Source organism: Oncorhynchus keta, chromosome 12 (assembly GCF_023373465.1).
Source record: "Oncorhynchus keta strain PuntledgeMale-10-30-2019 chromosome 12, Oket_V2, whole genome shotgun sequence".
Classification (NCBI taxonomy): Eukaryota; Metazoa; Chordata; class Actinopteri; order Salmoniformes; family Salmonidae; genus Oncorhynchus; species Oncorhynchus keta.
The window spans coordinates 37,613,671-37,628,629 of NC_068432.1; the positions used below are offsets into that span (position 1 = coordinate 37,613,671).

The 14,959-nt window shown below is 41.3% G+C and overlaps 1 protein-coding gene across 1 annotated transcript; it reads left to right on the forward strand.

Moving 5' to 3' along the window:
* Nucleotides 1-738: 738 nt before the first annotated feature.
* On the forward strand, nt 739-5,817 carry LOC118391448 (coiled-coil domain-containing protein 80). The gene is made up of 7 exons (XM_035782858.2): nt 739-2,148; nt 2,232-2,388; nt 3,005-3,138; nt 3,286-3,428; nt 3,764-3,867; nt 4,031-4,111; nt 4,837-5,817. The coding sequence occupies exons 1-7, from the start codon at nt 970-972 to the stop codon at nt 5,136-5,138; spliced, it is 2,100 nt and encodes a 699-aa protein (XP_035638751.1). The 5' UTR covers nt 739-969; the 3' UTR covers nt 5,139-5,817.
* Nucleotides 5,818-14,959: the final 9,142 nt, after the last annotated feature.

Consider the following 14,959-nt stretch of genomic DNA (forward strand, 5'->3'; position numbering starts at 1 on the left):
CAGCTATAATCTGGAAAACAACTGCTTTAGTGTGTGGTGTGAGTGTCAAACCTCAAACCTCATGTGGGATGGTGAGTGGGATGGTGAATTAGTAAAAACAATACATTAAAGAGCAAGTTTACCTTTAAAAACATAGATCAAGACGAAAACATGGGATTAAGCTACCTGTTGCTATTTATCACCTATAAAGTCCGCACTTGAATATCTGTCAGATGCTGGGATCAAAACTGTCAAATAAAGCCATTCTCTAAATCTCAGCAATAATGTGAATCATATTCTATTCATAGCATTCTCTCTCCCCCAGCTTGGGTCTGCTGTGCTGGGATCTTGTCCACTCATGGAGTCCAGGCACTGTGGGGTGTATTGTGTAATAATGGGCCCCAGATGTGTCAGCCTTTAAGGCATGAAGGACCAAACAAGCCTCGTGTCTGTCTCTCAAACGTCTCTGGATCGCAATACGATCCCAAGTATGTTTGTTCACGACAATGGAAGAAAGTATGTGTTACTGTGCACTGCATGTTTACATTTAATGTTCTAATTTCAATAAATATATCCTGTGTTTAATTTAGATGTACAATACAGATAAATGCTTGTTTATGTTCCTGCACTGTTTTTATGTTGGAATTTGTAAAAGCTCAGGTTTCAGTACCCCTCCGCTCTCACCCTTTCTTCTCCTCCACTCTGTTATTCTATAGCTCAGCATCGAACACATTGAAGGCAGTCTCAGTCTGAGGAGGAGCTCCCACCAAGCATGCTGCTTAAGAGAGTAATGCTTTGAAGTTGAAAAAATTCCAGGAGTTTCCTGTAACAACGTTGGAGTATAATGTGAACCAGGAGCCGTGGAGTATTCCTCCTTATCCCCAGTCAAGCCAATCTGCTTGGAAGAGACATCATCACTTCAGCTGTGCGCTGCGTCTGCTTCAAGGCAGTTTCCCTGTGGATTATAAAGTGACCACCACCCCACCAAGGATGTCGAGGTTGCTCTGTGCTCTGCTTGTCCTTATGTCTCTGTGTAGTCACAGCCTAGGGGTTTCTGCCTCACAGCCAGGGAAGGGAAGACATAAGACCAGACCTCAGTATAAAGAACCTGCTGGTCTCCTGGCTCCGGAGGATGATCATGGCGGAGAGGGAGACCATGAGACCAGGACAGTCCTTGACCCAGAACAGGAATTCCTGGCTGATTTTGCAGGTAAGAAGCGTTTGTGGGTAATCACGGCCCCGTCGCACAGTGACAACTACCTCCGCATGATGGAGAAACAGATTCAGGACATGGAGCAGGAGGGGCTGAACTGTCGCCTGGCTGAGAGGGACACCTTCATCGTCACCATCATCCAGAATGCCATGATGGAAGGCAGGATCCAGAAGACCACCTTCCAAGGAGAGGCCACCATGGAGAGCATTGACTCAGACATGGTCACCAAGCTGCTGCATTACCTTGAGCTGGGGGATCAAGGCTTCGCCATGCTAGTCATGAAGAAGAACCTTAGGGTGAGTGAGCGGTTCCCCTACCCTGTCCGTGTGGAGGCCATCCTAGAGGTCATTGATCAGTTCCCCTTGCGCAAGCTGGAAAAACTCACCAGGAAGGGCTCCCCTCTGAAATGTAAAATCACCAAGAAGAGGCTGATGAAGAAAAAGATTCCTGTGAAAAAGAAGGTGTTCAGTCCCCATATGCAGGGAAACGTTACCTCTGTCACCCAGAGGAATACTGTGGCCAAGAAGGCTGCACTGAAGAGCAAAATTCAGGACATTCTCAGCGGTCGCTCCAGGTTCATCATTCGAAAGACGACCACTGATTCAAAAGGAACACAAGTATTCATCACAGGGAAGGCAAACTCCAAAGCTGTGGGAAAGGACAACCAAAAGAAAAATGGAAATGTTTTTACAGAAATAAGCACATATCCTTCTACTGTAGAGAAAAGAGAAAGAAAGACTGTAGCCAACTCTAGAGATAATAAACCAGAGAACGTTGGTGGGGGAGAAGAATCCTTGGAGAAAAACAACTCCCCCAAAAAAGGCAAGGGAAAGAAAGATGGGAAGAAAGGGAAAGGGAGAGGGAGAGTGAAGAAAAACCACAGAGAAGTGAATGAGAACAATAAGAAAGCACTGATGGACTTTGTAGAGCATTTGAAGGGGAAGAAAAGACTTATGGTACGTGCTTTTATAGGTCTCTTATAAGTATATCAAATCATTTGTTTGTTTGTGATAGATGTGTTCATCCATTTGTGATACAGGTGATAGCCACGCCCAGTGCCAGCACACCTCAGTATGTCCAGCAGAGGGAGGAGAACAAGCTTCATTTCTGTGACCTTGCCCTGAGAAAAGTTACTATGGCAACCATCCTGAGCTCAGGGCCTGACACTACCCTCATCCTGCACCACTACCAACTTGGTACTACTATGTGTGTGTCTGTGTCTACTGACTCCATTTCCCTTAGATAGATCCTACATTGATCCTATATCATATTCTCTTCAGAACTATAGTGTCATTATTGTCTTAAAGAGATTATCCTGTACTTTAAAAAATACTTTTTAGCCAGTAGTTCTGAAAGTAGCCCTCACAAGCCAAAAGTGGAACCCGAAAATTGCATAATGCATCACATATGTGCAGATATCTATATGTGCACCATTTCATTGCTCTCTCTTTCTCGCTCTGCTGTGTGAGCATATTTCTAGCTGTCACTCAAATGGCGAGGGGCTGAAGCTCATTGACTAGAACTTGAATTTCTAGGGGGTTGGCCCATGTGGGGGAAAATGTAGGGGAAAAGGCGTAGCACAGCTTCCAGAAAAAAGTCGCTTTCAAACTAGGGATTTCGTAGATAGTTGAGGTAAGACAGTAATAGTGCTCATAGATTATGTATATATGAACTACACATAGACACATTCAGCCCAAAGTGGGAGGTTTCAAAAATACTTGGCAGCCGCCAAAGTTGCAGATCATGTCTTCAACAAAAAATCAGGTTCCTCTTTGGGCTTTCATACAGTAAAACTTCATTTCTATATTCCAGATTCTGAGACGCCATTCACCTCACTACCAGAGAAGTTCACTGACCCAGATCTCATCTCTCAACTGATGAAGCAGTATGGGATGTCCTCTAAGGTTTTCTCTATGACTATGACTGACTATGACCTGAAACCCAATGTAAGCATAATCTCTATCTTGCCAGTGATTATTTGATAACACAGATCACTTTCCTCAGAAAAGTGTATATATTTTTCTTGTACTTAACGTGCCAATTATAAATGCAGTATGTGGTATTTGTATCCTAATTATTTATATCCCTTTTAGAAAGTATTTGATGTACCTCCACCCTCATCTGCGTTGATGGAATATGTTGACACCTTTCCATCGCGACGATCTGAAATGGAAAGAGAGAGAAAAACTCCACTGACCTGCTCCAAATCCCAAGAACAGGGCGGGGCATTGTTGAGGTATGTGATTAAGACTACACAGTATCTGTAATGACACCATAGTACTTAAAAACTTTAAAGCTGCAAAAAAGCATTGTAGTACTTGGCAGCATGTAGCCTAGTTGTTAAGAGTGTTGGGCCAATAAACAAAAGGTTGTTGGTTCATATACCCTTACCGACTAGGTGACAAATCTGTCGATGTTCCCTTGAGCAAGGCACTTAACTCTAATTGTTCTGCATTAAATTATGAACTCAAATGTAAATGAAGTGGTTATAGTGCTTTATAATGCAGTGCACAGATAATGATGCTTCAAGTGTAGCGTACAGATAATACTAGAGCCATTTATCCCTACCAGGTTCATGTCTAAAAGGAGACTGCTGATCATCTCTACTCCATCTGAGGACGACTACTCCTTCCAACAGCAGCTCCAGGGGCTGAGAGGACAGGCCTGTCCCATGGGTTAGTATTAGGCTCCCTGTTAAACATCTCCAACCAGACTAGTCTAAAAGTTATTGTGGGTTAACCTCAGCAACATTATGCTATTATCACAATAGTACTCAGTCACAAGTAATGGAAGAATAATGACTAAATTCTTACATTTCATTGTTGGTCTTTCCAACAGGCGTCCGTCATTTTGCCTTGTTGAAGTTGATCGGAACAGGACCAACCGCCTCAGGCACTGTGGAACTGTTTCCACTCAATGGTGAGTTGTTTTCTCTAAAGATGATACTGTGTACTGACTGTCAACAGGTAATGTCAACATGTCATGCATTCTGTGTTGTTGGGCAGGAAATGGAATCCAACTCCCTTTGAATGATCTAACCATTCCTATACACAGACCTTTTCCAAGAGATATGCTACAGAAAAACAATCTGTCTATGCTCCCCTTCCAAGCAAAAAGACAGTAACTGCTCATTTGGTCGAAAATGAGTTAATGTCATTTTTTCTACATTAAATACATGCTTAATCATGTGGACAAGTATCCCGCCTCTATTGTATTGTGTTCTGGAGAAATGTTGGTTTATGCTAGCAGTAATTGCATAAAGTTACTGTGAAACCAGGGTAAATAAAAGCTTCTTTTTTTTTCAGTTCAACGCTATGAGCAGTTACTGCCTTTTTATTTGGTAGGGAAGTATGTTCTTCTGTCATGTCCCACACTAATTCATACTCAGACTCTGGATTGATAATTTGACCAGTTCTGTCATTTCTTGATTTCTTGTTTCGGTTGATTTATTATTTGTATTGTATTTGATAGACGTTCTCCTTCACTGTTGGAGCTAGTAGCATAAGCATTTAGCTGCACCTGCTATAACAGCTGCAAATCTTTGTACGTGACCAATCAACTATGATTTGATTTATTAACAGTCAAATGGTGATGGCAATAATGGGGAAATAGCATGACAAACACCTTTCCTTTATCCTTGACAGGAAAGAGCCAAACGGAGAACGAGCCTTTGTCACGGGACGTGGTCACTGGTCTCCAGGACCAGCTGAAGATCAACCGGGAGTACTTCAGTATGCTGGTGGTGGGGAAGGACGGGGACGTGAAAGCCTGGTTCCCCTCGCCCATGTGGTCTCTGGCCAACATCTATGACCTGGTGGACTCCATGGAGCTGCGGCAGCAAGAAGAGAAGCTGCAGAGGACTTTAGGTATTCGCTGCCCTGAGGACACTGGCGGTAGTTACCAAGGTTATAATGAGGAAGCAGATTACCACAGGTCAGAGGAGTAAAGGACAGTAAACAGCCCAAAGGCCTCAAAGACCCCATGGCAGCCAGCTCAAATGAATGGTTGTGGGTAAAAGTTTGACACAATAACAGATTGAACCATGAAAGGCTTTTTATTTTAAATGTTTTTGCAAACATTTATCAGAGGCGTGGCATTTGTAGTTAGAAATGGCCGACATTACATAAAATGATCTACAATTGAAGAGTTGCATTCCAAAACGCTGTATATCCATTTTCAGAAATGTTGGTAAATTAGCTTTTATTGTTTAATGTAATATCAAATCATGACATGGGATTGTTCAATAACAAACATGTATTTCTTTAAAATCTATCTTTTGATGCTTTCAGAGGCAAATAATATATATATACCGGTCTCACTCTCAGAGAAATACACAGGTTTTACACAGTGAAATGTTACAAATAACTACATTTGTAATAAAGAACAGTACAAATTATATATTTATATGACATTTTTAAATGTATAATTCACTACAGTAATATGAGATCTGTATGGAAAACATTTACATTTGACATTTTAGTCATTTAGCAGATGTTCTTATCCAGAGTGACTTACAGTTAGTGCATTCATCTTAAAATAGCTAGGTGAGACAACCACATATCACAGTCAGATATACAGGATACAAACTTTCCATTCCAGCTAAACAATGGACATATACTGTTTTACCCCCCAATAAAATAATCTAACAAAAAATAAAAATCAGAGAACAAAATTTTACACACATTATGGTATCAATCAAAAAAACACAAATGTAAAAAATTGATGGATGTAACGTTTTGGAAATAAACTCTTCAAATACTTAATGTTTCTTGAAATTAAAAAAAGGTTTGTTTTTATAATTGTGATGTTGACATCTGTTTCTTTCAAAATTACAGACGTGGAAAGCTGTAAAAAAGAAAGTAATGAAAAACTATGCCTGAAAGTGTGCTTCAACAACTCCCCTATTTGGCCACATCAATCACACATGTCTACATTGTCATGGAAAATAACTACAAATCTTACAGTTTGTTATAGACTAATATCTAGGTAGTAGGATAGGAATTGGTTTGACGACAGAAGGTCAGGTCATTAGCTGTAAGCTAATAGTAATCTGTGTTTCATCGTGGCCTACAGATGTAAGATCTTAATTTAATCACCCTGTTGTAGGTGAACTTTTCTGCAATGCAGGAAATGCAAAACGTATAATGTATTCAAGGATTAAAAAGGCTTCTGATTTTTGTAATTTCCACTTTCAGACTTGACTTTCCCTTGTGAAAAATGTATCAACCCCTACAAAAATGTCCATTAGTTATAACCCTGTTGCGTCGGGATTATTTTCCTGCTGTAGCAAACTGGCTCAAATTAAGATCCTACATCAGTAAACATATAATAGGAATAAGATGGGTCTAAGAAATGTGGTTGTACAGTATTTGACCTGGATTTTGGGCTGTTGTTTTTCAGCTATGCTGGGAGCAATTAAAGTAGGATTTGTGGAGAGAAAAAAGCATGTGTTCAGCAGCTTTGAAATGGACGCTGATAACTAGGTGCAGCACATAGTAAAAAAGAAAGTTACAGCACGCCGGGAAAAATTTGCAGTAATAACTGTCAAAGACAGACCTTCATCTTTCCATTATTTCAGTTTGGACAAATCAGTTGTTAATTTCAGATCAATCTATTTCATTAAAGATCTTGGCTAGGTACTATCTAAAATTTCACACAGCATTCATCCAGACACTTTTCATTTAATTTCCACAGTCTCTTAGAACAATGACAACAACAACATCAACCCTTCATTCACATATTGGCGAGCCCTAAGGTTTGACTGCATTGGCCAGTGGACTTTCTGTCTTTGTGTCTCTGATCCTCTTGTCACATAATACAGTCAATTGTATTACAGGGTTTTGTATACTAGTCCATGAAGTACACTACCAGTCAAAAGTTTAAGAACATCTACTCATTCAAGGGTTTTTCTTTATTTGTACTATTTTCTACATTGTAAATAATAGTGAAGACATCACAATTATGAAATAGCACATATGGAATCATGTAGTAACCAAAAAATTGTTAAACAAATATACATATATTTTCCATTTGAGATTCTTCAAATAGCCACGCTTTGCCTTGACATCTTTGCACACTGTTGGTATTCTCTCAACCAGCTTCATGAGGTAGTCACCTGCAATGCATTTCAATTAACAGGTGTGCTTGTTAAAAGATCATTTGTGGAATTTCTTTCCTTCTTAATGCGTTTGAGCCAATCAGTAGTTTTGTGATAAGGTAGGGGGTATACAGAAGATAGCCCTATTTGATAAAATACCAAGTCCATATTATAATATTATGGTGAGAACAGCTCAAATAAGCAGGGAAACAACAGTCCATCATTACTTTCAGACATGAAGGTCAGTCAATCCGGAAAATGTCAAGAACTTTGAAAGTTTCTTCAAGTGCATTGGCAAAAACCATGAAGCGCTATGATGAAACACACACACACACACACACACACACACACACACACACACACACACACACACACACACACACACACACACACACACACACACACACACACACACACACACACACACACACACACACACACACACACACACATTCAGTACACACAGAGGAACTCATTCACATGCACAAACAAAGACACTCCTCTACCCAAGGGCCACCAGCCCACGTACAGACTAGATAGATACCCTGGGCGCTGACTGTACCCACTATGGTGAGTACCAGACTTGCAATCATATCATCGTGAGTTGGGACCCTGAGAAGTAAATGGTACTGTATCTTTATTAGCTACTGTATAACTAGCTCCAACTTTCAAAGTTTATTTGCCATGTGCACAGGATACAACAGGTGTAAAACAGTACAGTGAACAGGAGGGTGCTGAGGGGAGAACCTAGACCACTCCAGTATCCCTGTAAATTGAGTACAGGCACTGGCACTGACCTACATATACTTGCATTCTCATGTTTCTTTAACTCTCATCGTTGTTCTTGTATAGTTTTTATTCAGACTTATTTTTTTAAATGTTATCTATGTTATCTAAGTTATTATCTATGTTATTATTATCATTGCATTGTTGGAAAGTTCTCTCAAGGTTAGAATTCCACTGTACCACAGGATGTTGTAGGCACCTTTAATTGTGGAGAACGGCTCATAATAACGTCCTGAACGGAGCAAATGGAATGGCATCAAACATCTGGAAACAATGTTTTTGATGTATTTGATACCATGCCACTAATTCCACTCTAGTCATTACCATAAGCCCATTCTTCACAATTAAGGTGCCAACAACCCCCTGCCCAATATCCTGGCATTTGGGACTGGCTCAGCCAAACCCAGTCGGCCTCCTAGGTTCAACTTGGAAAAGTTCAAGAAGGGCATAGAGGCTTGTACCGATGGTAAGTGTTCTATCTCAAACATAACTAATAAGTCACAAGAGGCCAAAATCTGACAACTGAGAGACAGATTAGAGCTGTTGAATTTGCTTTACAGCACAGTGCGTTGCTTTATATAAGCCCTGTTACATAAAGAATAAGTGAAGTTAAACACACAGCTGTGCTGTAATTTAATATCAAAATGTAAAACCAAAGATGCAGAAATGAATGCTTCCCCTAAATAAGTTCCCTCTAGTTTTTCTTTTTTCTTCCTCCTTTCTACAGCTGATGTTTACACCCTAACTGGGAAGTTCATCTTTAAACTGGCACATATTCAAGTGAAAGGTTTCTGGTTTGGATCCACATGGGGATATGGTTTTGACTAAAGACAGATTTCAGCATGGTTTGCATGCATTGCTGTTAGTCAGCAGAGAGAAGAATCCAATGTGAATTCCACACTCCCCCTGGTGAGAATGTAGGCCAAAGCTGTTACAGACACTATTTATCGATTTGAGTAATGATTGTTGCCTACATGCAGGTTGAAAATCAACATATTCAGTAACCAGGTATCCAAGAGTACAAGGGTCATCTCAAACTCTGCTATTCTCCCTTTCAACTACAGAATAACTTCCACAGAACAAGTTGGACTGAGACTTGATTCAAATAAAATCATTTGTATTTGTCACATACCAGTTTTGCAGATGTTATTGCGGGTGTAGAAACATGCTTGTATTCAATCACTATATACAGCTGATTTGAAAATAAACATGTTCATGCAATTTCCTTCTTCACTGTATGCGTGAGGAGGTCATCTAAAGGCCTGTATTGTCTCCACTGAAGGTCCTGCTGGGTTAAAGAAGGGATCTGTTCCCCCAACCCCTGCCTCTCACTCCAGTAACCATATGGCCCCACCCCTGCACTCTCACCCCATGGCCCCTAGCCTGCCCCCGCGACCACCAGAAGCCATGTGAGTGCCGGACTCTGATAATCAGAGGAGAGTCGTGTGAAAGCCGGACGATATTTGAGAATACCACTACTGGCATTGAAGTACATCACAGGAGGCTGCTGAGGGGAGGACGACTCATAGTAATGGCCAGAACAGAGCTAATGGAATGGAATCAAACCCATGGAAACCATGTTTGATGTATTTGATACCATTCCACACCAGCCATTACCATGAGCCCGTCCCTTCCAGTAAAATGCACATAAGGCTCTAGAGACACACTGTACTTGCTTCAGAGCATAGAAACAGCACACCTTCCCTTTCACAAAACCCAGGTCTTTGTTTATATCCTACTATTAATTATTTCCTTGAGTAACTTTCACAGTTGAATCCCACTGGGCACACAGTGGTTGAATCAACATTGTTTCCACATCATTTCAAATAAATTACAGTGAACCAACATGGAATCGACATTGAATTGATGTCTATGCCCAGTGGCATACTTGTCCACTGATCTTGTTTCCATTGTGTTGTGCTGAGTCATTTTGGCCAGTTGACTGACTTTGTGACTCTGCCTCCAGAATCCAACCAGACCCAGAAGAGAACTGATGATGATGTTACGTACGCCTCTAGGAAGAGGGAACACAACACCCTGCTAGAATTCAACTCTCCGTGGAGTGAAAAAGCTATGGGATTGTAGGTGTGAGTAAGGATGACAAAAGCAGATAATTTATTCCTTCACAAGGTAAATTTGGGGAAAAGGGGCTGTAACAGAACCAAAGCAAAGAAAGTAAATTTCAAAGCATTCTCTCCTACCTTACCTGCCTGCCCACTACTTACCTAACCTACCTTCTCCTACCTACTTACCTAACCTACCTTCTACTACCTTACCTGCCTGCCCACTACTTACCTAACCTACCCTCTCCTACCTTACCTGCCTGCCCACTACTTACCTAACCTACCCTCTCCTACCTTACCTGCCTGCCCACTACTTACCTAACCTACCCTCTCCTACCTTACCTGCCTGCCCACTACTTACCTAACCTACCCTCTCCTACCTTACCTGCCTGCCCACTACTTACCTAACCTACCCTCTCCTACCTTACCTGCCTGCCCACTACTTACCTAACCTACCCTCTCCTACCTTACCTGCCTGCCCACTACTTACCTAACCTACCCTCTCCTACCTTACCTGCCTGCCCACTACTTACCTAACCTACCCTCTTCTACCTTACCTGCCTGCCCACTACTTACCTAACCTACCCTCTCCTACCTTACCTGCCTGCCCACTACTTACCTAACCTACCCTCTCCTACCTTACCTGCCTGCCCACTACTTACCTAACCTACCCTCTCCTACCTTACCTGCCTGCCCACTACTTACCTAACCTACCCTCTCCTACCTTACCTGCCTGCCCACTACTTACCTAACCTACCCTCTCCTACCTTACGATTTCAATAATCAAAAACACACATACCTTAATAGCAGCGGCTACAAAGTATTTAACAATAACATTTCACTCTCACTCTCACTCTCACTCTCACTCTCACTCTCACTCTCACTCTCACTCTCACTAACCAAAATACAGGACATAAACCTCAGCTCTCTGTAGCAACAGAACACTCGCTTATATAGAAGGAGTCTGTAATGGGATACAGCTGTATCCACTGACGAGGGGGCGGGGTCAGCTCCAATTAGCAAAAAGGGCTGACCAATCAGCTGCTTGGGGGAATTTCAGGAAGCCATCCTGAAACACACACACACATACAAAAAAAAAACACAACACAGAAACTGGGGAACGTAACAGATTATATGGGGTTAATGAACAGCCCTCCAGCCCCTCCAGTATTCTGACTGCATCTTTTTCATCCAATAGGACAGTGAAAGTGATGAAATGTATGAAGATCTTGATGAAAGATGGTGAGAAAGATTCCCTCCAAGTTCTATTCAACTTTTTCTATTGTACCAATCTGTGAAATGTGCAACAGGCTTTAGACATAGAGACAGAGGACTCTATAGCGACTCTATAGCGCCCAAAAGCTGATGAGATGTCTGAGACAAGTCTATAGTTTTATATAAACACTGCCCTCTAGTGAGCATTAACACCACTGACACTTATTTATTATCAGGGGGGCAGTGGAATCAAAGGAGCAAGAGAAGAAGAGAGAGAGGGAGGAGACAAAGCGATAGGAGGTGGGAAAGACAGAACAAAAAGAATATGAGACAAAATAGACCAAAAGGTAATTCAAAATAAGTGTTCCCAAAAGCCTGCTGTTCAGTAGTTCCCCTAGATCTAGTTGTATTGTAGAATCCATCCGGTAGACTATAGAGAGAATAAAGTAGACCGATTTATGACCCTATGTCCGGATGACGTGTACATACCCAAATATCGGTATCCGGCCAGGACATCCTGTTCCTGTTGTCACGTGTTAGAGGGTGTGTTAATTTATATCTATATTGCATCTATACCTTTGGGGGTTGTGGCAGACGCATTATAAATAAGGCCCAGAACAACACATGCGGCCCCAGAACACTAAACAAGATTTTTTTAAATAAAACCCAGAACATTAAACAGAAAAGTATGTCTCCTAGGCCAATTCTCGGGGTGCTATGCATCTCTTGTCACGAACCCAATGATAAAAGCATTGAGGACGTTTTGTGTGAGGCCCCTGAATGTTTTAAATTAGTTTTGGATACGAGTGATGGACATATGTCTTACATATTCCAACCTGAGAATTCTACGGTTAAGATATTCACAGACAGCGGCCCCAAACACCTTTATCAGGCAAAACCCGGGAGTTTTTCTCCTGCGCTGCGGATGAGAGAATGGCTTAAGATAAGGCTAGCGCTCTGTCAAATTGAACAGGCCCTGAGCGGTACAACCCTGCAAGGATATGCAATGGAAGAACTTGTGTGCGGGCGCAGTGATTTGAAGGCCCTAAGAATCGCTTCAATAGCGTATAGCCCCGACTCTAAAGTGACAATTTTAGCATGTGAACAATTTGATAGTACAAATGCGACGAAGTCTGTCAATTCATATGTATTTTCCAAAGCCTGCAAGGATGTACACTTTTTTATGCCAGTGTTTAGCTTTAAATGGATTGATTACCCTATATACATAACCCCGATGAATAAGCTGGACAGTCTTTTCCAAAATCGTGAACAATTACGGCGCTGGCCGCGTCTATCCTTAAAACATACCCAGGATCTACATGCCAGACGTTTGATCTATCCCTGGAGTGAAAACTTACGGAGCCTTGACGGAGAGTGTGTGGGATATCCTGAGAGCAAGAGAGCATGTCTTGATGTGGGTGAATTGGAGACGGATGGGGGTCAGGGCTAACCGGCCCCTTTATCTGTAATAAATTAATAGTAAAAATGTTAAATTAATTATAACATGTTTTACACTGTATGTACTAAATATAATGAATTAAATAAATGGTTTTAAAGAGGTATCTCGCCTTTAACGAAGGGGCTCTGTCTTTTAGATCTATCATCATGCATGTCTCTGAGAAAAGTAATTTCGGAAAAGATGTCTGTGTGAGGGCATCTGCGTGCGAGTGTAGGTGTGTGTGTTTCAAAACAAAAGGGGGTGGGGGTGTGTGTTCAACAATGCCATGGCATTTGCACTCAAGGCTCTCTCTCTTTCTGTCAAGATATCTGGCTACCCTCAATCAAAAAGTGTGTGGGGTTGTGTTTGTGCGACTCTTCAAATGGGCACTTTCGATTCATTTACCACACAAGCCTTTCAAATACGTATTTATCTCATCCCCAAGGACGTGGGGGGCTAAAAAGTCAAACACCTCGGCAGAATATATATTTTCTAGACAACCTCCTACAGTTTAAAACATATGTTATTTGTAATCAGTGCATATACAAACGGCCTCCCACCCAGGTTCATACATTTATATCAGACACTCCCCAAAGCTGCGACCAATGATGTTGTAGGAAATCAAAAGGAAATACGGGCAGTCAATATGTCGAGACAACCACCTGTGGTTTTGGAGTCTCTAAACATTCAGAGGTCCTGCCACCCGAAAAAAAACGTCATCCCCGCTCTGTAAGATCATTACAGAACATCTCTCCTTTGAGCCAAGTCCGCGGAGTGAGGCTAGTGAAACAGATACTATCCCCTCTGTACGAATGGCCAAAAGCTTAACTCCAGACACCAGGCCAACAGCCCAGAACAGCTAAAAGATCATCCTTGTAATGAATTTCTTCTTCTTCCGAAGAGGAGAGGCGAAACGGATCAGAGGACCAATACGCGGCGTGGTAATTGTCCATGGTTCTTTTTAATACGTTAAGGTACACATGAACAACTGACTACAAAAAACAAGAAATGTGAAAACTCAAAACAGTCCTATCTGGTGCAAAGACAGAGACAGGAACAATCACCCACAAACACACAGTGAAACCCAGGCTACCTAAGTATGATTCTCAATCAGAGACAACTAATGACACCTGCCTCTGATTGAGAACCATACTAGGCCGAAACATAGAAATACCCAAATCATAGAAAAACAAACATAGACTGCCCACCCAACTCACGCCCTGACCATACTAACTAAATACAAAACACAGGAAATAAAGGTCAGAACGTGACATATATGTACACATGAAGACAATTGAAAGGGTGAAATGAGAAACGTCATTGTTTGCTAACTGATCGACTTTGATACCAAACTAATGGGGATTATAGATTGAATAACCATTCACTGTTTGTATTCTTTCATGATTTATGATAAATAGTTACGAGCCTAAATTACTTACGGATGATTACTATTGACTTATTAATGAACTGGATTGTTGACTTCCCTAATTATGTTAATCATGAATGATTGTTATGATATAATCTTTGGGATGAGGAATTTGAACGGATACATGTTATTTGTTTCATTAGTGATGCAGCACAGACTACTCAGTAAATATACCACTTTATGGTTAAAGGAATTCCTGCCTCAGTCTCATCCATTCCTCTGTCACCTGACACTTTGATTTAACACCTCACTGTCAGTCATCCTACCTGTCCAGCTACCCACACAGATTCCACTAATCCTTCAGATGGCTACTTTGAAGAATCTCAAATATAAAATATATTTTGATTTAACACTTTTTTGGTTACTACATGATTCCATATGTGTTTTTTCATAGTTTTGATGTCTTCACTATTATTCTACAATGTAGAAAATAGTAAAAATAAAGAAAAACCCTTGAATTAGTAGCTGTTCTAAAACTTTTGACTGGTAGTCCAGAGGAGGAGAGAGGCCGTATTTCACATGACAAACATTACAGTAGACATGTGACACTGGTGGTTCAGTGGAGATGGAAACAGCAGTGGGGCTGCTTGGAATAGGCAAATAAAGCAGATGAATAGAAAGTGATAAGGCTGCCGTACTTATGACTCAATAGGAGTCCCTCTGCAGAGAGGGGAAGTTGTTAAAAGCACACACACTGAGGTCACAATTGCTTACACACACACACACACACACACACACACAC